Below are 20249 nucleotides of genomic sequence, written 5' to 3'. Positions count from 1 at the left end.
CGCTGGTCAATTTGATCCTCAGCTTCCCCTGAGGAGTCTCCGGTAGCGAATTTGTTACCAGTCCACCTGTTAACGGGATGTAGTGACGGGTGTTCCGCAGCGTGTATCACCTTCTCGGTGTAGATGTTAGCAATTTCCTAGACGGGGTTCGACGAAGGGTTGCGTCTTGAATAGCAATGCATTCCACCTCAGGTGCAGACCCAATGCCTACCAGGTAGAAAAGAATATGCCTGTGCCGATAGGACATCGCGAGTAGGTATTGAAAAGATTGGAAAATTCTCACAGAGTAAACACATGTAGCATCACCTTGTCACTTGTTGAGTTTCTTTGCACCTAGTGCATATGTGCAGCTGAGCACATCCGACCTCCAGGAGAGCTTGACTTCTGTCCCTGATGCTTACCGAAGATAGCCTACATGTCAAGTAGTTGCAAAGCATATATTGTCTCTCACCTAGAGGTATCTTGCCCTGAAGAAATCAGATTAGAGGATGCCGGTTTGAGCAGAGCCTCACTGACAGTCTTGTTCATAGCATGACTTCAAAACGGCATGCTGTAGCCGTTGCACAAATATGCATGCCTCATGTTCGACATTAGTTATGGAGCTACTTCTGTTATCCTCATTGAATGGAGCCATCTCTTGAGTCTCGTAGGCCGGCTCCCCTCATCGACCATATCCCGCAGCAAGCTTGATCCGGGGCAGACCGGAAGCTTGGAGAGTCCATCACGAAGCTTCCCATTTCACATGGCCAAACACGACCGCCACGGATTTCCTTATGCGTAGATGACTAGGAGTAATAGCTTTCTACTGTTCTTCAATCGCTCATTGAATCAACAGACCAGGTTGCAGCATGAAACCATCAAGTGATGCTACTCGCTTTCTTTTGTCTCCCTGCCGTAGTTTCGAAAGCTTGGCCGGATGCGGAGGGTTTGGAGCGCTTTCTTTGAACCACGCGCTGGAGTACTTGCATAAAGACGGATGAGTCTGCAGAAAGAAGATTTTACACAACATAAGGGCTTGCGACTCTGTAATCGTTGATGATCAACCACATTTTCGACAACTTGCTCCTGAATCACAGCTCCCTGAGCGACAGGACGGCGTAGCCACAATGGAGACTTCGCGGTTTCCCATCGACCGACTTTGCGGGAAGCGCAACAGTGAAGAAGGAGAAGAGGTTTTCTCAAAGAGACAGCGCAGAGTGCGAAGCCATCTCAAGAGCTTGGACGGCCGTGAACACGTCCCACATATCCGCGGAGGAATGTCCCGGCCCAGACCACCGCCACTCGGGCCTGCGCCGAACAGAGCCACTCAAAATCCGATCATCATCTCGGACAGCGATGGCGATGGAGATGAGGCCTTGCCTTCGCATCAAAATCGTATCTTGGACAGTGATGAAGATGACGAGAATGGAGGCCGGCGCAGCAACCAAAATCAGCCATCTCAAAGCAGTTCAATTCCACCCATTCAGAGTACAAACACATTGCAGACTGGCACCGCTCCAAGCAACCAGTCTACAGGCATTCAGACTCCTTTTGGGAACAAGGGATCGGCTGGGAGTCAGACAACGCCAACCAGTTCTAATCAACCCACGCAACAGGCAACTGGTACTCCGCAGAGGCAGGTACGGGGGGCGCAACAGCAGCCCACACCACCAACCACGGGCCCCTCTACCCAGAAGGGGAGAGCTGGTAGAGGCACGAGCAACTTGAGTGGCCTCGAATCGACGACAACGACAAACACAGGGCCCACTACGCAGACAATCTCGACATCAGATGAGGCTGAGATCATCAGATTATTTGGCAGGCTTCAAGAAATGGTAGCTACGTGGGTGGAGGAATGTCTACCCGATACGTTTCCGCCAGACTTCCAGATCCAGAGGTCCGAGACATACTGGGAGCTTTGTGGGTGGTGCGAGCCTCTGACGCTTGGGAATAGAATGCTCTCAAATGCATCATATGCCAAATACGTCTACGAAGCATGGGTCTGGAGATATCTCTATCAAGAGATATTCAAATTCGACTCTTTGACGTGGGCAGGTAACGATGTCCGCGTGGATAGAGGTGGAGCCGGTGGCCGTGCAGCAAGGATTACCAGGAACTTTGGTAAGCGAATGCATAGATCACACCTAGACATCCAGTTAAAGAAAAAGTGAACCACCGACTGAGCTGATACTCCTTGATAGTGGCCAGACTTTTCGACCCGACACTCCCACAGTTGACACCTGACCTGTACTCAAGCGGCATAGATAAGCGGAGGATGATGACAGACATCATACGTAACTCATATGTCACTCAGGAAAGATACCAGAAAATCACGGGATGGCTAATCACTGAAATGCTTGTCGCCTTCTACCCGTACTTCTCGGACGCATATTTGCCCATTGATCAGCCTCAAAATATTGAGGTACTCATCAGAGACACAAAGTCCCTCATACTGAAGGCCCGAGAACTTGACATACTGATGAGGAGGGCCGACCATGTGTATGATTTATTTCTTGGGACGGAGGGCCATGTTTGCCAGATCCGGGGCGTACCTTCATCTTCTATGCAGCGCTACGAGGTGATGGGAAACAGTTCGGGAAGCCCAACTTATTTAGATGATGACTCGGTTGTCGGGTTGATTGTCGTGCCGGGTTTGAGTAAATTTACTATTGCGTCAAATAACGTCGTGAACAAAGCTGTGGTACGGCATGCAAGGGTCTTTGAAAGGAACGACTTGGTAGCAGCAGCGCTTCAGGAAATTACCTCGTGATCAAGATAATAAATCGGCATATAAGAGCTTTTGGAACGATCTGGTTTGCTGGCAGTAACTCATCTTTGAGATGCCTGTAGTATTGTAAGCTTGAAACGAGTGAGCTGGACTTGCGTGTATTTAGCGGCATAATTTGACTTTCATTTCAAATGAGGCGGTCTGCTATCTGAATAAATCATACTATTCGAAGTTCTAGTCCATGGGTGCCGTCAGTAAACTTTCCACGTTTCCTCCCTACTGGCAAGGGCTTACCCGGATGAGGCTTACCGGCTCACATTGTATGACTGTCGATGAGCCCACCGCCATCCTATGATATTCATGCCGACTCTGGATCAGTCGTGGATTCGTTCTCTTGATTAGTCCTGATGATGTGTCATTTTCATGGTGTCGAACACTGTATCTTCCTTTGGCCTGAAGCATGACGACAGGAGGGCTCCAAGCCAAGCCAGAAAGCTGGGTTTGGTATAAGTTCTTCGTAGAACCAATGACTCAAGAAACCAATCGTTCTCCTTCTGCCTCCATGTCTCGTAGTAATAACCTCCTCCGCGGACTTCGACGGACAGCCAGCCCTGCCGCAGAATGATCTGGTCTTCCATAGGCCATATGGCCCTGATTTCGTCTGGATTTATCTGGTCTAGTTCTCCCCGGCCAAACATGTGGAGCGTTTGAGCATTTCTTAAAAGCTTATGGAAGAAGGATGCGCACTCTTCTGATGATGTAAAAGCCAAGGGTGTCCTGCCCACATGGGTGAGGGAGCCGTCCGGCTCGAAGAAGCGGAGCTCGGCATCTGGAAGGGCGATGGAAGATAACTTATCCCACTGTTTTGTATCTATGAAGCGACCATAGAGTGCTTTCTTGCGTGAGATGATTTCGGTGGTTCCACAGGAGACAGACATCCTGCTTTGCCACGCGTGATTGTGTCGGTACGCAGGAAGACTCGTGCCTGCTCTGCAGATCAACAAACCCAGAGAAGGATTTTTAATGACACGAGGTGGATTGAATTATGAAAGTATTTATCCAAATCAATTTCGAATGCCCTACTTAAGGCAGAAAATTAATTGTCCATCTTGTGGTTCTCCCTGACAGAAGATGACCATGCTGACAATCCCCCGACGTCTAGGCCGATGTTCTACACTTATGACTAGCCCATTTGAGCGCAACATGACAGGTACAGGTCACGCTGCCAGAATAATGACTTTCGCCGCAACTCTAACATGTATACAGAGCGAGGTTGTCTGACTGAAGCCAACTGCTAGGTCAAGTCATTTCAAAGGTTGTCCCAAAATTCGTCCGCGTATGCGGCTCGGTGCTCTGCTTCGGTTTCAGGAACATGATCGAAGAGCTACTACGTTTAGTGGCCCAGCGAGGAACTCGACTTGGATGGAGGAAGTTGATCAATTGGTATAGAATAGGCGGTAGCAGGTGATCATGGAATGAGGACATTGCGCTGGAAATAGATTCGATAGACGTAGAGCCATGCCCTACCCTCAACCGTGTAGTGTTAATTGCGAACCTAGATGGTCCCTCATGTTTCGAAGAAGGATGCTCGACATCAACGGCAGCAGAGAACTTCGCAATTGCCCCCACCCCCCTTCGTGGCCTTCGCTCGAAGCTCCAGAGTGCTCCCAATCTCAATCTGCCAACGAGCCTTGCTGCAAATTGTCACAAGTGCTTCAACTGGCTAACCTCAAACGAGCATTTGCTCACAAGGCGTACTTACTTTACTCGCTGACTACAGCTTGGACTGCTGCCATGAAAGCATGTAAACTATGGCACAACCTACTGTAGCATAAACTACTGCAGGATGACTTACTGCAGGATAACTTACTATGAACAACATACCATTGAGGGAGCACCTATTAAAACTGGTCTTCTTATTGAACGTAAGGTACTGCCATCATCGGGTGTCTCCCTAGGGTGTCTCAACGTCGCTTCTAAGCTGCTAAAGCTGATTCTGGAAGTCTATAAGGTATCAAAAACCATCTGAGAGTCAGTTTAGGTGACACATTGAGCGCCAGAAGCTCATCCAAACTTTGTTTCTCCGATCACGAACTCCACAAGCCTTTTGAGCCATCTTTTCATCCGAGCTTTCACTTGGAAGGCAGTGACTCAGCGTAGCCAGAAGACAATGGGCAAATATTATTTGAATAGAGAAGAGCGATTGTGACTTGATTGGTCAGTGCACACTTCTACAGGAATATAAAAACACATTTCAACTCCAGAATCTCTCCCCCCAACTTCCCAACCACCCCACCCAACCTTGCAACCTCGACATGACCACAGTCAATTGCATGCTTGCCTTCTGCAACCACTCTCCTTTTCCCATACAAAGTGCATTTCTCTCAATCATCTCGATCTATCAAAGACCACCACCTCCTCTAAACAAACATGGTTGCGGCGAGTCGTCGCGCTCGCGAGAATCGTCGCGCAGCACGCGTGCAGCGAGCGCAAGGGGTATCTGAGGATGCCTCCACCATGGAGTTCGACATTCCTAACCAAGAGGTAAGTCTATACTCCACACATCCAACCCTGGTACGCATCTTTCTCTCCGACCCTGCCCAACAAACCACGCAAGCGAGAGTGAAACTCTGGTGGGTCGTGACCACGTGTGAGCATGAGACCTTCGGACACAGCCCAGACTTCATCGCTGGGTTGAGGACGACGTGCACATACAGGGCTCCAAGGACTCTTCCTCGTTGAGCATCGGGCATTGCACATCGCCTGGTCATAGACGGGGAAGTTTCTCGCTTGCAGGTTATTCGACTGGAAAAGGGGAGTCGCATGTCGTCTTGGCGCAAACGACTGTGGGAGGCGAGATTAATTGTTCACCCTTGAAAACCCGTACTACTGGAGGACTCGAGATAGGACTCCAGGGTCGAATGCGGGGCGGAGAGAAGATTTGACTCTATCCATCATCTACCTTGCTACCTGACTGGGCTTACTTAGCGACCCCTCGCTAACTGGATGCTTTCATTACTTCTAGGATGACGGCCGTCGCAACACCTCGTCTGAGGACGAGGGAGCCGACCCCGGGCAAAGCCAGCTTACCACGATCAATCCCGACGTCGCCAATCTCGTCAACCACGCCACTCAGATTATCGGAACTTCTGATGCGGACGGCACTAGCCTGGCCCTCGCTGCTGTCACTGCCCACAATCCTGCCGACGCCCTGAACTTGCTCGCTGCTTCTTCGGCGATAGCCAACATTCGCAACGACACGGCGAATCACAACGCGTCTGAGGCAAAGATTCTTGCAAACCTGGCTGAGTCGGGCCTTCGCGACTCTGACGTCACTTATGACAAGCGCTTCAAGCGTTACGATGATGAGCTCGAGGAGAGGGCCACTGTCGAGGAGCTCAACAAGAAGGCCACTCTCGAGGAGCTCCAGCAGCTGAAGGGCCGTGTCGCTCTGCTGGAGGGCCTGCTCTGCCGTGTTCTGTCCATGATGCAGAACGGCAACGTTGATGCCACTGAGGTCAGGTTCCCTGCATTGTGGAAAACCTGGACTGTAAGCGTAGCTGACATTCTCTTGCACAGGTTGGACAGATGCTCCGACACCTTGGCATTTGATCAAGTCATTTGTTCTTTTCAGTAGAAACTGGCATTTGTACCCATTTGATGGCTGGTTGGCTGGAGAGAACAATCCTGAAATTAATTGCACGGAACGAGGGATGGGGTTAATCGTCTGTATCCATCTACTTGAATTTGACTTCGCAGCTCTCTCACAAGTGAGGAGAGCTTGTAGTGGGGCCAAAGGCACTCAAATAAGTGAATGAGGAGTTTAACATTGGAAGCTCCTATTGAGCTCGAAAATCCTTTCGATTGGAGGCTTATCTGAGATGATGGATATTTACCTCGCAGATAGCTCAAGACACATTTGCTAAGCCCTTTAAAGCCATCGTGCGATCGTATCTCAAGATGCTCTGACACAAAACCTCTGCGCCCAGGGCACAGTCCTCAGGGCTCGTCCATTCCTCGGGGTGGTGGCTGACCCCATTCTTGCTAGGTACAAAGATCATTGAGGTCGGGCATCGCTTGCTCGCATACACACTGTCATGGCCGGCTCCGCTGGTCATATCCCGGAAAAGATGTTCGTCTCCTAGGACAGATTTTGCGGCGGCCCTTACCGAAGAGATACAGTCCTGATGAAAAAGCACAGCCGGACTTTCAAAATCCGTCGTGACCTTGACAGAGAGCGGCAGCTGACCCTGACTCTGCGACGAGTCGCCATCGCCGTCAATGGATCCCCGCCGGGCGAAGGTCTGAAAGTCCCGCTTCAGCTCTGACTCCACGGCCTCGACGGCTGCATCAGCTGCGGCACGCACGTCGAGGCTGAAGCGAACATGTCCTGGGACAGTGTTCACGCTGCCAGGAGAGAGGGTGAGGATACCTGTCGAGGCAAGAGCAGAGTGCTTGACGGCGATACGGTTGGAGTGAGTGATCAACTGAGCTGCGAGGAGCAAGGCGTCGGCGCGGGCAGAGAATGGGGTTGTGCCTGTGTGCGAGGCTTTTTGGCGGGTCAGTAATCGGGGTATGAAGAGGGCGTGGTCTCGGGGAACATGATAGCTCACCTCTTCCCTCAACCTCGACGGTGAACCATTTATATGCTTGCACACCCTGTACCACACCGATCTTCTGATGCTGGGCCTCAAGTATCGGCCCTTGCTCGATATGAAGCTCGAAGTGAGCTGCCATCGGTGTCGAGCGGAAACTTGCTGGTACGCTGCCCAAATATCCAATTCGCTCAAGCTCCGAACGCATTGTGGCTGTCCCGCCACCGACTTCCTGGAGGGTGTGTGCTCGCTCGAGCGGAATGTCTTCGGCCCACACGCCTGATGAGACCATCGACATTGGGAATCTCGCACCTTCCTCGCTGTAACCACCGCCTTCATGTTAGCAACTCGGTGCCTGCAAGCTTTTGGCCGCAGTCGAGAACAACGTACTTCGTCCAATTCACCACCCCAATAGGGTGCTCCGTTTCCACCTCATGGTCGCGGAGCAAGTTCAACATCTGTAGAAACTACGGTCAGTCTTCCTCACGCCAGCGTCGGTAACAAAAATGAGAGTTGAGTTGCGTGGAATGAGGCTTCAGAGCGTCTTGAGCCGCTAATTGAACTTTCTCTGTATGGGCTTGTTGCTTTCAAAACAGATCCAGGCCCGAACGTTCTTCGTCGCGTACCTCAATACCTGCATGCACACCCAAGATCCCGTCGTACCGGCCGGCGGCAGGCTGGGTGTCGAGATGGGAACCAGCAAAGATGGGAGCGACGTTACGGCGCCCTGGTCTAACGGCGAAAGTATTACCCATGGCATCAATGGTAACGGTACAACCGAGGGCTTTCGTCGTTTCCACAAACCAGTCTCGAGCTTGTTTGTCCGTATCTGACAGCGCGAGACGGGCCATTCCAGTCTCAGTTGGCTCACTGGATTCTGGCTGCACTTGTCAGCCACTCTTCGTTTCAAGTGTCACAAACATCGTAGAATTGCGGAAAAGTCCCCAAGCGGTAACATAGAATATTCGACATGGGGTGAAAATGCTTGCCTTCCCCATCGAAGACCGGTGCCGAACTTGCAAGTATGGTGGAGCGTGTCTAGCAGCCGCCGTCCATCGACCTTGAGGGCTGCCAGGTCAGCCTCCTTCATATCGGCCGTCTTAATCCATCTTGTCTGTGAGGCGCTGAAATGTCTTCTCGACCGAGCATGACATCTCGCCGCCCATGCTCTTTTGCACAGGCTTTGACCGGACACACTGCGCCAGCGCAGGTCCTTCAACCCTGCAGCAGAATTTCGAATGAGCATGATTATCTCCTTTTGCCTTTGGAAGTGCCCGGTTTCCCTAAGAGATCGCAATACCAAAAATAAAAGCCGCTACTTGGGAGTTGTTGATACAGAAGGCACAATTGTTGGAAGCGGGGTTGCCGCTGTTGCGGTCGGCAAGCCAAGATAAGTGCCGGACGTCGGGCTAGCTGCCGGGCGAGCCTGGCTCCAGCATGCAGCTCCGATATGTACAAAACACATACTTCTCACGTATTATTTCACTTACGCCGAGCTCACGGGCTTGATGGTCCAGGAAGCAACCAATTGTGGCATAAGTTGATCTCGTGTGAGCATGGCCTCTGCCGGCCGAGGTTGTGTCCCATCAACAAACTTGCGAACGACTACGAGATCCACCACTCAGCATAGAGGACTGTCGTCAATTATGAAGATACAAGGCGCCAGTAAAAAACGCAAAGTCTTGTTCAGATCCTGAAGCGATGCTTTGACGAGCAGGGAATTTTGGGGAACGCCGCCGCCTCAGCCCATGCCCATCACTGGCTTAATTATACGGGACTTTACTCTTGTAGTCTAGATGTTCTTACATTTCAGCTCTTGTTTCAGTGGATAAGTGCCTGTTTTATGCGTTGAAAATGGCTGGCGGTCGTGAAAATCTGATATCCAGCACCGGGGCCAGAGCTTGAGCAGGGCAGCATGAGGAGAAGGACTTGATTGGACATCGCGAGAAGGGAACACCTGTGATTCAAGAAATAGCTGAGCTTTGTTGCTCCGGTCGCGGGTATAAGAAGATCTCTTTCAGTTATGTAGCCGCCCGCATCTGATGTAGAAGAGTGTGACATGCGCACTGACTCTTTGTAAACTTCCGCACTCACCCTTCCCTCCTGGATTTGCCAGCGCCATATATAGATGCTTACACATGCCTCATATTGCCTTGAATATCAGCCAAGAAATATTATTATGATTTTACTGGCTTAGGCAACCGCCCTAGAACAATCAATTACATTGTGCCTGAGCTCAGCTCTGACATTATGTGGGTAGTAATCCCCTTTTGAATTTCGCCAATGTTTCAACAGCAAAAGATTGGCAACGATTGTTAGCAATATATTCTCTTCTGATAGTTCCACAATGTTTGCGATGAATGATGCGGACGCTAAAGAAGTCAGAGCAATTAGGTAGCTCTTCAAGCTTCAGCATCGTATTTTCAGTCGATGCACAGATGGCGCGGGAGGGCCCGTAGAGACGGGCGGGATGGCTGATGTCGACATGACTTCAGATTACGTGCAGCTCTACGTCACAGCCGTGATCCTCTTGGACCTAGGACCCGGACAGCCTCCAGAAGCCGCCACAACAGATTGATGAATCATTATACTGAGTCCGGTAGGTCAAGAAGCAAGTGTTTTAATAAAATTAAAATGCATAGGGGACAACTTCTCAAGGCGAGATTTAGGCTAACATGGCCATGATACTCTCCCAACTAAGACCTTCGCCAATCTTGCTTGCCAAACGAACCTCCTTGAATTCCAACATCTCTCCAATTGCTAGACACTTGCACAATAGAATCACAATGTCTGCACAACAGGCGAGTCAACAAAATGCCGATTCTGGCAAAGTCAACTTCCCCACAGATGCGTCTCTCCCCGGTGAATACTTCGAGATCCGTCAGACTCACCCGACTGGAGACTACAAACCGGACCCGTCCAAGTCCCTACCTCTGTCAACTGCACGCCAATCATTGATAGACGACATCATCGCGCTTTACGAGATGAAGCCGACAGTGGACCGCGTCAAGCGCTACACTCCGGACTGTGTGTATAATGACCAATTTGTCTATGCCAACGACCGGTACAAAATGGCGGGACAGTGGTTTGCACTACCCAAGCTTTTTGCTGGGGCGAAAAGCCACGGATATGAGGTCGTGACCAATGACCGAGATCTGATCCAGTTCAAGCACGAAGAGGTACGCCTGTCTATCAAGGCTCGCCCGCTCATACTATCTCGATTTCTTTTTGAATTCATTTGGCTAATGATAACCTTCCAGGAGTGGACTTTCAAGGTTATTCCAAAGACGGCGGTAGTGAATGCAATTGTGAGCTTGTCCTTGGATCCGGCGACAATCGACAGTGATTTCATCCAGGTCAAGTATCACAAAGACCAGGCGAATGAGAAAGACTACTCAAACGAAGGTTTTGGCGCTGTTATCAAAAAGTTCCAGGCCGATAAAGTGGTCAATCTCATGGACAGTGCCGAGGTGAAGCAATTCGAAGCAGACAAGGACGCTGGCAAGGAGAAGAGACGAGAGTATGGCACGGGCAAGAAAGAGGGCGACGCCCCTGTGAAGGACCTGTAAGGCTGTAAGGGACAGTAAACAGAGATAGCACATTTCAACGAAAGTCATGAGTCCATGACTTATCTCCAAAACATCTTACATGAGAACACGTGAATGTTAAATGTGAGATCCAAGCCAGAAAACTCGTCCAGGATCCTTGAGTCAAATACCTACCTTGCTCTCTCAGTTGGATGAAAATCGAGCAGGAGCTGAGATGGCATTGACGGAAGACCTCACAACGACTTGACTGGCCTTGTTTGGAAAGAATCTTTAGTCGTTCCTCACGACCTCCCATCGATTTGAGTTTCTGGGCAGGAACGCAGGGCAGACCCTATGAGGACAGTTGCATGCGTTTCCTGGCAGTCGAGCTGCGTGGATCGCATTCTCTGCAAGAGATCCTCCTTGTTATCCAAGCGCACCTTCCAAATGGGCGGTCCAAAACATGCCGGGGAGTGTAGGAAGGACCAGGTCTGGGGGCTCATCCTCTGAATCTGACATTGTTGACTGGAATTGGTCCCTCCACCACAGCCCTCATCTGCATTTCGCCTGTCACTCAGCAAACTAGTCACCTCATTCTCACACATCCTCTACAGCATCGCCTACGTGGTGAAGACATCGTTATTCAAGAAGATATCAGCATCTGCCATTGGACCGTCTTGCTTCCTTGATCCCACAGGTATGCTTGTCTCGCTCACTCCCATAAAGACCAGGGAAGCATCTGGGGGGCAACACGAATAACAAATCCTATTTCATTCTGGCCAGGTCTCCCAGGATTGAAAACATATCACTCGATTTGACAAGTTCGGTCGCCATCATGAAGCTCACTCACTTCGCTGCCATCGGACTCCAACTATGGATCACAGTTGCCCATGAGTCGCATTCTTACGAATGGAAGCACAGATGCCCACAGCTTGGGCCTCTCAATCCTAAAAGCAGCAAGGCGCTTGCCGACATGGATCAGTACCTCAACTCCGAAGAGTTCCTCAACATCTCCGTAGCACGATTGTCTGGAGCCGTACAAATCGACACGACGAGCCAGAACTCATGGCGGGACTTCCCGGGCGAAGATCCAGTATGGAAGCCCATGTCGACATTCCGCAAGTACCTCGAGGAAACTTTTCCTTTGATTCATCGCCACCTCAAGCTTGAGCGGATCAACAAGCATGGCCTCGTTTACACCTGGGAAGGTAGAAACCAGTCCTTGAAGCCAACTCTTTTTCTCGCTCACCAAGATGTTGTGCCCGCCCCAAACGAGACAATACGCGGGGAGTGGACACGTGGACCTTTCAGTGGAGATTCTGACGGCAAATACATTTGGGGCAGGGGCTCGATCGACTGCAAAACCACCCTCATCGCGAGCATGTCGGCAGTGGAATCCCTACTCGAGGTCAGATACGCCCCACAGAGAACGCTGATCCTAGCATTTGGCTTCGATGAAGAGATTGGTGGATTTCAGGGAGCCAGGAGAATTGCCGAACACCTTTTGAACCGCTACAAGAAGGACGGAATAGCCTTACTCATTGACGAGGGCCCTGGCTTCTTTCACGACAAAGAGTTTGCCACGATCTACGCTGTACCAGGATTGGCTGAGAAAGGCGCTTTCAACGCAAACATTTCTGTGCACATGGAATCGGGCCATATCGCCTTTTCAACTAGAGACAACTCAATCACTATCATGGCTGATCTCATAACAAAACTCCACGCCGAACACCCGATGAGCGGCCCAATTCAAAAATATGATCCATTCCTGGAAACACTTTTCTGCTTGGGTCAGCACGTTGCTGGTTTCCGAGAAAAGTACATTGATGCCCTGGAGCGTATTGACCTGAACGAAACAGCTGTCAATGATTTTCTGCCCAGGATAATCGACGAGCGGCCAGCGCTAAGGCCGCTTGTGGAAAGCACTCACTCTTTGGCCATGATTCAAGGCGGAAACAAGATCAACGTTATTCCTGAGCAGACCGTTTTGTCAATTAATCACCGGCTTCATCTTGGTACTTCCGTTGAGCAAGCAAAGAGTCACCTGGAGCAGATCGTCAAGGCCTACATCGCAGGTAAAAACGCAGACAAAGATGGAACAAACCTTACATTCCGCGGTTGGGCTGACGAGGATTCGGTTAATTCGATCAAGCTGACGGCATTTCAAGGTTCACTGGAGCAATCACCAGTCACCCCCTTCTCTGTCAGTGGCATAACACCATACGGTATCCTGCAAGGCACGATTCAAAGCTTGTACAAGGATAGTAACTTGACACTTGTGACGCCGATCGTGATGCCCGCGAACACAGACTCTCGGCATTACTGGAATTTAACGCAGCACATCTTTCGTTTCAGCCCGGGCCATGACATGGCCGATGCACAGGACAACCAGATCAGCAGCAACGCGCACAACAACAACGAGCGTGCGAGTATCATCGGCCACGTCAATGGTGTGAAATGGTACTCCTTATTCATACGGAATATGGACGAGACAGACTTGGCCTGAAATCATGCTCCTACCAGATGTGTTCTCAGAATTTGGCCGAGCTTGGAGATTTCGCTGTCTTGCTCCACGACGAAGTCACAGCGTCGGCCTTGGACACGCGCATAAGTCTATTGAGTAGACATTACCTAAATTCTAGTATACAGTATTAATTCATCGATTTCCTATTATCTTTGCTGCTCGTGATGATTTGCAGGTCTCCGAGCCAGACTTGACAAAGATGTGAACGATCTTGCTCCTATGGTTCGTGATTCCCAATGCCGTCAAAGGCATATTGGCAGTCAACGGCGGAGTGAGTGTAGTCAGAGATACGGATAGACGCAAGCTGACCCGAGGCTTCTCAAACATGACCCACTTCCACTGCATGCGATCCGTCCGGCCATGCTTAGTGTGCACTCGCAATCTATCACGTTCACAGTTCAACAAGTATCCATGTTGGATTTCCTTCTGAGGATCAATTTGACACGGCCTGCGCTGACCGGCTACACACTAAATGGCTACCTTATCATCTTCCAAAGGCCATTCCAGCTGCTAGTCCGCTCACTTGTGCTTTTTTGTATCCGCTGTCCGGTCGTATCCCAAGTCGGAAGGAGTCAGGTGTCGCACGATTTACTCATAGTATCTTGGAATGATCTAATAAAGCTACGGTCAGACAGGTTTTGGAATCATGTCTCCAGGCACGAGGAGCTCGGAGATGGGAACAGGACAAATGAGTGATTTGGTCAAGGACAAATTGATCATCTAGTCTCGGCTGACACACCCATCTCGATCTAGCATACCATGATTTGAATTGAAAAGTGAAACTACCAGACCCGTAAACACTTGACTCCAGCCAGAAGGTCAGAACTTACTGACATCTTCTGTCTTACAAGCGAGCTCAGAAGACTGCCATAGTCCTCTTTCTCTTGCCGTAAGCCGATTCCAACGGTACGGCTCTAGATCAGTTCTCAAACTCAGACATAAGCTTGTTATTTTCCACTCCTCTAGGGAACGCCTCCCCCAAATGGGTCGTATGAGCCCACGGCTTCAGGCCAACCTCCTCGCGGATCGTCGCGCTGAAGCACTTGCTCCAACCGAGCCTCGGAAAAGCCTTATTGACGTCGACCTTTGTATCTGAATGGATCAATCCCGGGTTGTCGCCCATATTATCGTAGACGGTCGCGAGCTGAATCAGCTGGCCCAGGAAGGTGATGGTACCGGTTGACCCCAGATCTTGGTGACGGATGATAGCCTCAGCTACGGCTTCTGCCTGGGATTGTGGAGCTCCGAGTTTCTGACCAACGAGATCGAGGGCTAGAAACCCTCCGTAGAACTCGAACGACATCTGAGTGGCGTGGAGATTCTCGTGAGTGGTTCCAATGTCGTGGAGAAGAGCTGTCAGGGCCAGTGTCGAACGGGAAAGAGATTTGGCCAGGTCTGGAAATTGTTGATCCAATATCGCGGTGGCTGTTTTCATGGGTTACCTCAATATCACATTGAAAAATCAGGGAGGTTTTGAGCTGATCCGGCGTACCAAAGTAGAAAACTCTCATGGAGTGGTTGAATGTGGGAGCGGGTAGCTTCTCTTCGGCATGCTTCCGGACCTTGGCAACGACTTCATCGGATGGAAACGTGATGTCATTAACCAGGAGCGTACTCGGCTCATTGATATTTGGCTTCCCAGACAAGATAGCTTGATGGTCTCTCACAACGGAAGTCCAACCGTGAAGCGCGATACTGTCGTTGGTCGGCATGTTGTTTGTCAAGAGCTGCTACGTTTGATGCGTAGAGTTTGTAGTGAAGCTTCCCAGATGTTGCCCGGGAAAATTTCAGTGCGAAAAACAGAGACTTATATGGATCTGCGGCTTTGTTCGAGGAATTTACATAAAGGGCGTTGCGCGTGGGGCATTGGTCATCACGCTTACATCACCTGGTGAAACCATCGCATCACCACTTTGACAACACCTCAGTGTTCTTACTAAGTACCTGTCTAGATCACGAGTGTGCATTCCGCACTCGGAGTTCGCTATAGCCGTAAGAAGCAACTTAGTGAGTAATTTCTACGTCCTGAGAGACGTTAATCGGTCAGAAATGTTGAATCCGCAATAGCACATCCAACCATGCCTCCATGACAGCAGGCAGGCAGGCAGGCAGGCAGGCAGGCAGGCAGGCAGGCAGGCAGGCAGGCAGGCAGGCAGGCAGGCAGCGGGAGTCTCAAAGTGCTGCCAAAAAGGCCGGCACGAGGCTCCAAATACCCACCTTAAACCAAGCCACTGAACTATGAGATTTAAAAAAGAAAACAAATATTTTTTTTTAGGTAGCCCTCTATGATCAGGACTTTGCGCTGCACTCAGTTGACCTCTCTAATGGAGCATGCCGATAGGTCTTTGACGACCAGGAGCTGCCAACACCGAACACACAGGCATGCTTCGAAGAGACTCAAGACACCAAGAGCCCAACTTCATCAATCTCAAGGGCTCAACTGCATATTTGCGGCTGCTAAAGTGCGGTTGCGAAACATGTTGTGGGTTGGCATGCTGGGCTGTTGTCGGGGTCAAGTCGGGCCAACGGGTCATCAAGATGACCGGCATAAGCCGTCTTCTGCCTCCCTGTCCCAACAGCCATTGTTGGGCCTGCTTACCCATAAAGCCTGCACAATCGGATATGACGAGTCACTCGGAGCAACCAGGGAGAATGAAAATATCCATCCAACTTCTCACTGCCGAGAAGCTATATTCGAGTCTCGATACCATTTTAAGCTCTTTACATTTTATTCCACCTTCAAACCAACAACACTCCGGATCATCGACTCCCCGCACTAGAGCACACTTGCCATGGCTGATTTGACGAGGATGGGACTAGGCGTTGCCGCCCTCGTCGCTATACTCATCCAGCTCCCTTTCGTCCAGAGAATATGGATTCTGTTAAAATTGGGTCTCGCGATTGGCAGGGTTTTGCAGCCCCTTAGCGACTTCACTTCATACGAATGCCGCCGGATCCAGGACCCGCTTCTTCAAGCGTGCGAGGACTTGTGGTTATCCGAAGCGACTCGGCAGCTTTTCCTCGCTTGTTCCGATTCAGACTCCCGGACCAAATGGATGCCCAAGTACGCCGTAGCCTGCCAACTGCTCCAACTTGTCACGATCTAAAACTAACTGAATCGAAGTGAGGCGAAGTTTGAATTTGCTGAGCGGTCAACCCGAGATGCGATCATAGTCATGGACTTAGAGACTCTAGAATTCAAGTCAACTTCCATGTCGGATTTTCCAGGAACCGCAGGCGACGGGATCATAAACTTTACAGGCTTTACGGCAGTAGATGTGGAGGGCGGTGCTGTCAAGTTCTTCGTCACAAATTTCCGACCTTCGCTCGACAGCGGTGGTGAGTTCGTGCCAGTTCAGGCCGTCGTTGGTGGCAACGCTACACTTGAGGTTTTCAAGCTTCTTCCGAACACGGATATTCTGCAGCATGTACGCACAATCGCAGATCCTGCTGTTGCAACACCGAACAGGGTGGCCGTTGCGGAAGGCCAAGGGTTGTACCTCACCAACGACCATGGGCAGTACAGGACAGGCTGGGTACGTGCGGTCTGAGAACTACTTAATTGCATCCAATGGATGATAATCAAAATCCTCTGGGCGACTAACGGATAGAAAACTAATGAGTGGTGTGTGTATCTAGAGAACTATGCTCTCGCCGATTCTCCTCACAGGAGATGTCACATTCTGCCCGCAAGACTCCTCCATCCCGTGCAGGATTGTCTCGGAAGGCTACGGCTATCCAAATGGTCTGATTCGAAGTCGAGTAGACGGCCTGATTTACGTTCCTCGATCCGCACAAGGCGGAATCACTGTGCTTCGGCCAACAGCAGACAACTCGCTGGAGATCGTGCACGAAATAGACCTGCCCTACGTGGTTGATAATCTGTCTGAGGATCAAGACGGATTCTTATGGGCAGCTGTGATACCAAGGGGTATCGAGATTATGAAACAGTCCAACGATCCGCATAAATACTTTCCGTCTTCGACTATCTTCAAGATTTCTCGGGAAGATGCGGGTAGATTCGTAACGGAGAAGGTGCTGGAAGACAGAGATGGAAGTGTTTTGCCAGGAACTACGACTGTGGTTCATGATACGAAAACCAGGAGATTATTCTTAGGTGGTATGGAACACATTTGCAAATGGAATCTGACGTATGCTAATCTCATCGAACAGGTGCCTTTTCCCCTTTCATCACCATTTGTGATGCTGTAAAATGAAGAGCGTGGAGGCCCTACCAGGAGTCCAGTTATATTTAAGCCTAGTCAACATGATACCTATTTAGATTCTGATATCTTCATTTGCTGGAAGTATACTGTCGGGTATCAGTGATAAGTGCCTGATTATCAGGGCGGTCCGAAATAGCATTGTAAATACAAAGACAGTTTTACAGCCGAGATCTCAATGGAATTCCAAAGCTCAAGCACAGACGTTGTTCAGTACTCCAATGATACTTACAGTGACATGGACCTCGAAAGAAGCTAGTTCATCTGTATAGCACATCGAGTTGAGCAAACGCAGTTACAGCATTGAAGGAAAATAAAGAGATACAGTTGAATCTAACATTTGATGTGATCAAAGTCCCTACACATCGAGCCAAGCATGCAATTGTATTGCATCTCTGAATTCATAAAAAACACTGAAAACTTAGTATTTAGACCCAATTTTGAATGTGGGCGACCATGTTCTCATCTTCTGTGCGGCCATTCACTATCTTGGTTACTTTACCACACGCGTTTGGGCTGCAAACATTGAACCTTGGCAGTGAATTCTGGGCCCTCCTCGGCAAGCAGAATCAAACGAAGAGCTACAATTCATGCTATTTGAAGCTCAACCACCCATCATCAGGCTTGACACTTATCATATCGATCTCTACAACGCATTGCCAATCCTACCGAACTACCACGCTACTTTCGCAAAAGCCTAAGAAACAAGTACGTAAGGATTACATTGATCCCAAGACTGAAGTCAGCCATCTCACATCATTTGAAGTCTCATTCCAGTCCTTCTTTCTGTAGATCCCATCTGGCCTGATGTCATCCACCTTCTGTGCCTTTCGAGTACTTGCAAGGTATTGTTTCCCTCTTCAGTGCTACCTCAGCACACTCACCACTGACGGTACAAGTACAGCAGAAACAACTGTCGTAAGCATTATTTTTCCTTAATAAATTATCTTTTATTGCAAATTTGACATGCATGCAAGCTACTAAAAGCTACTATAGAGAAATGCATACTTACTAAAGTACCTATAAATTATGCTTTAAAAGCTTGCCCTTTACTAAAGCAAACTTAGCGAAAATAATAACGCTTTTATTTACACTTTATTATTTACTATATAATCTATAATACTTTATAGTTATAAGCTTAGTTTACTAATTTTTTTTTTTTTTAATTAAAAGTATTAAAAATTTATAAAATAAAAAATTTACTTAGTAAGCTTTTAATTACCTTTTTTATATATATTATTTAATATATTATACTATTTTTAATAAATTTTTTTTCTTTTTATTATAAATTTAATTTAATTATACTAATAATAAGTATTAATATATTTTTTAATAATTTTTTAAAATAATTTATAAATAATTTACACTTATAGCTTAATTAATATATACTTTTAAAATTATATTATAAATTAAAAAAATACTAAAAGTATATAAACTTAAATATACTTAATAATAAACTATAATTAAGTTTATAAAATATAATACTTTTTTTTAAAAAATAATATATTAAGTATTTTAAAAAGTAAAATATTAAATATTAAATAAAGCTTAATATATAATAAATAAGTTAAATTATTAATAAATTAAAAAATAATATTTTTAAATTTATTTTAATACTTTTATTAATATATATATTAAAAAAACTTATTAAACTTAAAAAACTTATTATTAATAAAGTTATAAAATATTATAATTTTTACTTTAAAAATATAATTATTAAAAAAATAAATAATAATAAAATAAATAAAATAATTAATAAAATTTAATTATAAATTTAAAAAAGTATAAATAAATTAATTTTTAAATTTAATTTTATATAACTTTTTAAGTTTAATATTTAAAAATAAATCTTTTTAATATAATAAATACTTTATAATATTTAAGCTAATATAATACTAAACTATTATATATTATAAAATATTATAATTAAAAATTATTAAGTATACTTTATAAAAGTAAAAAGCTATATAATATAATTTAAAAACTAATATTAAATTTAATATAAGCTTTTTTTTAATAAATAAACTTTTAAAATTTTAAATATTAAAAGTATAATTATTATTAAAAACTTTTTATATATAATTAAGCATTATTTTACTTTAATATAATTTAAAGCTAAAATTTAAAAAATTATATAAAATAAAGTTTTTAAATTTTTAAATTTAATATTTAAAAAATATAAAAAAGTATTTATAAGCTTTTTAATATATAATTAAATTTTTATAATTATAAAATTTTTAAGTATTTTTGCTATATTTAAATAATAAAAATTATAAATTATAATATTATAAATATAAAAATTAAAAAAATAAATATAGTAAATTTATAAACTATAATAATACTTTTATTTAAAAATATAAAAAGTATTATATAATTAAATATTAAAATAATGTAATTTTTTAAAATATTATTATATTAAAAAAAAGTTAAATTAGCTAATATTTTAATTATTAAGCAAATATATAAAATATATAATTATATAAAAGTTAAGTATAAATTATAATATTTAATTTATTATTAAATTAAAAAATAAAAAGTAATTAGTATTAAATTAAATTAAATTAATTTAATTACTATTTATTAAAATATAAATTAACTAATTATTATAAAAAAACTTTAATATATAATATTTAAAATTTATTAAAAAGTAAATATTTTAATAAATATATTTTA

The 20249-nt window shown here is 46.3% G+C and overlaps 8 protein-coding genes across 8 annotated transcripts; 5 read left to right on the top strand and 3 right to left on the bottom strand.

Moving 5' to 3' along the window:
* Window positions 1–1106: 1106 nt before the first annotated feature.
* J7T55_010054 (uncharacterized protein) lies at window positions 1107–2749 on the top strand (the record flags this gene model as incomplete). Its single annotated transcript, XM_053131238.1, has 2 exons — window positions 1107–2100; window positions 2181–2749. The coding sequence occupies 2 exons, from the start codon at window positions 1107–1109 to the stop codon at window positions 2747–2749; spliced, it is 1563 nt and encodes a 520-aa protein (XP_052990480.1).
* A 356-nt stretch (window positions 2750–3105) lies between these two features.
* On the bottom strand, window positions 3106–3645 carry J7T55_010053 (uncharacterized protein; the record flags this gene model as incomplete). The annotated part of the gene is made up of 1 exon (XM_053131237.1): window positions 3106–3645. The coding sequence occupies one exon, from the start codon at window positions 3643–3645 to the stop codon at window positions 3106–3108; it is 540 nt and encodes a 179-aa protein (XP_052990479.1).
* Window positions 3646–5137: 1492 nt separating this feature from the next.
* Window positions 5138–6319, top strand: J7T55_010052 (uncharacterized protein; the record flags this gene model as incomplete). Its single annotated transcript, XM_053131236.1, has 3 exons — window positions 5138–5251; window positions 5733–6224; window positions 6287–6319. The coding sequence occupies 3 exons, from the start codon at window positions 5138–5140 to the stop codon at window positions 6317–6319; spliced, it is 639 nt and encodes a 212-aa protein (XP_052990478.1).
* A 296-nt stretch (window positions 6320–6615) lies between these two features.
* Window positions 6616–8860, bottom strand: J7T55_010051 (uncharacterized protein; the record flags this gene model as incomplete). The annotated part of the gene is made up of 6 exons (XM_053131234.1): window positions 6616–7256; window positions 7321–7622; window positions 7693–7760; window positions 7929–8131; window positions 8224–8585; window positions 8793–8860. 6 exons carry the CDS (start codon window positions 8858–8860, stop codon window positions 6616–6618), a joined length of 1644 nt encoding a protein of 547 aa, XP_052990477.1.
* A 1228-nt stretch (window positions 8861–10088) lies between these two features.
* Window positions 10089–10871, top strand: J7T55_010050 (uncharacterized protein; the record flags this gene model as incomplete). Its single annotated transcript, XM_053131233.1, has 2 exons — window positions 10089–10481; window positions 10563–10871. The coding sequence occupies 2 exons, from the start codon at window positions 10089–10091 to the stop codon at window positions 10869–10871; spliced, it is 702 nt and encodes a 233-aa protein (XP_052990476.1).
* A 793-nt stretch (window positions 10872–11664) lies between these two features.
* J7T55_010049 (uncharacterized protein) lies at window positions 11665–13335 on the top strand (the record flags this gene model as incomplete). The annotated part of the gene is made up of 1 exon (XM_053131232.1): window positions 11665–13335. The coding sequence occupies one exon, from the start codon at window positions 11665–11667 to the stop codon at window positions 13333–13335; it is 1671 nt and encodes a 556-aa protein (XP_052990475.1).
* Window positions 13336–14272: 937 nt separating this feature from the next.
* J7T55_010048 (uncharacterized protein) lies at window positions 14273–15065 on the bottom strand (the record flags this gene model as incomplete). Its single annotated transcript, XM_053131231.1, has 2 exons — window positions 14273–14778; window positions 14846–15065. 2 exons carry the CDS (start codon window positions 15063–15065, stop codon window positions 14273–14275), a joined length of 726 nt encoding a protein of 241 aa, XP_052990474.1.
* Window positions 15066–15735: 670 nt separating this feature from the next.
* On the top strand, window positions 15736–17570 carry J7T55_010047 (uncharacterized protein; the record flags this gene model as incomplete). The annotated part of the gene is made up of 5 exons (XM_053131230.1): window positions 15736–15907; window positions 16174–16417; window positions 16478–16889; window positions 16993–17473; window positions 17527–17570. 5 exons carry the CDS (start codon window positions 15736–15738, stop codon window positions 17568–17570), a joined length of 1353 nt encoding a protein of 450 aa, XP_052990473.1.
* Between the last annotated feature and the right edge of the window lie 2679 nt (window positions 17571–20249).

Source organism: Diaporthe amygdali (assembly GCF_026229845.1).
Source record: "Diaporthe amygdali strain CAA958 chromosome Unknown NODE_26_length_719862_cov_65_716256, whole genome shotgun sequence".
In the NCBI taxonomy this organism is placed as follows: Eukaryota; Fungi; Ascomycota; class Sordariomycetes; order Diaporthales; family Diaporthaceae; genus Diaporthe; species Diaporthe amygdali.
Note: the sequence above shows the minus strand (reverse complement) of the source record. Positions and strands in the feature narration are given on the sequence as shown.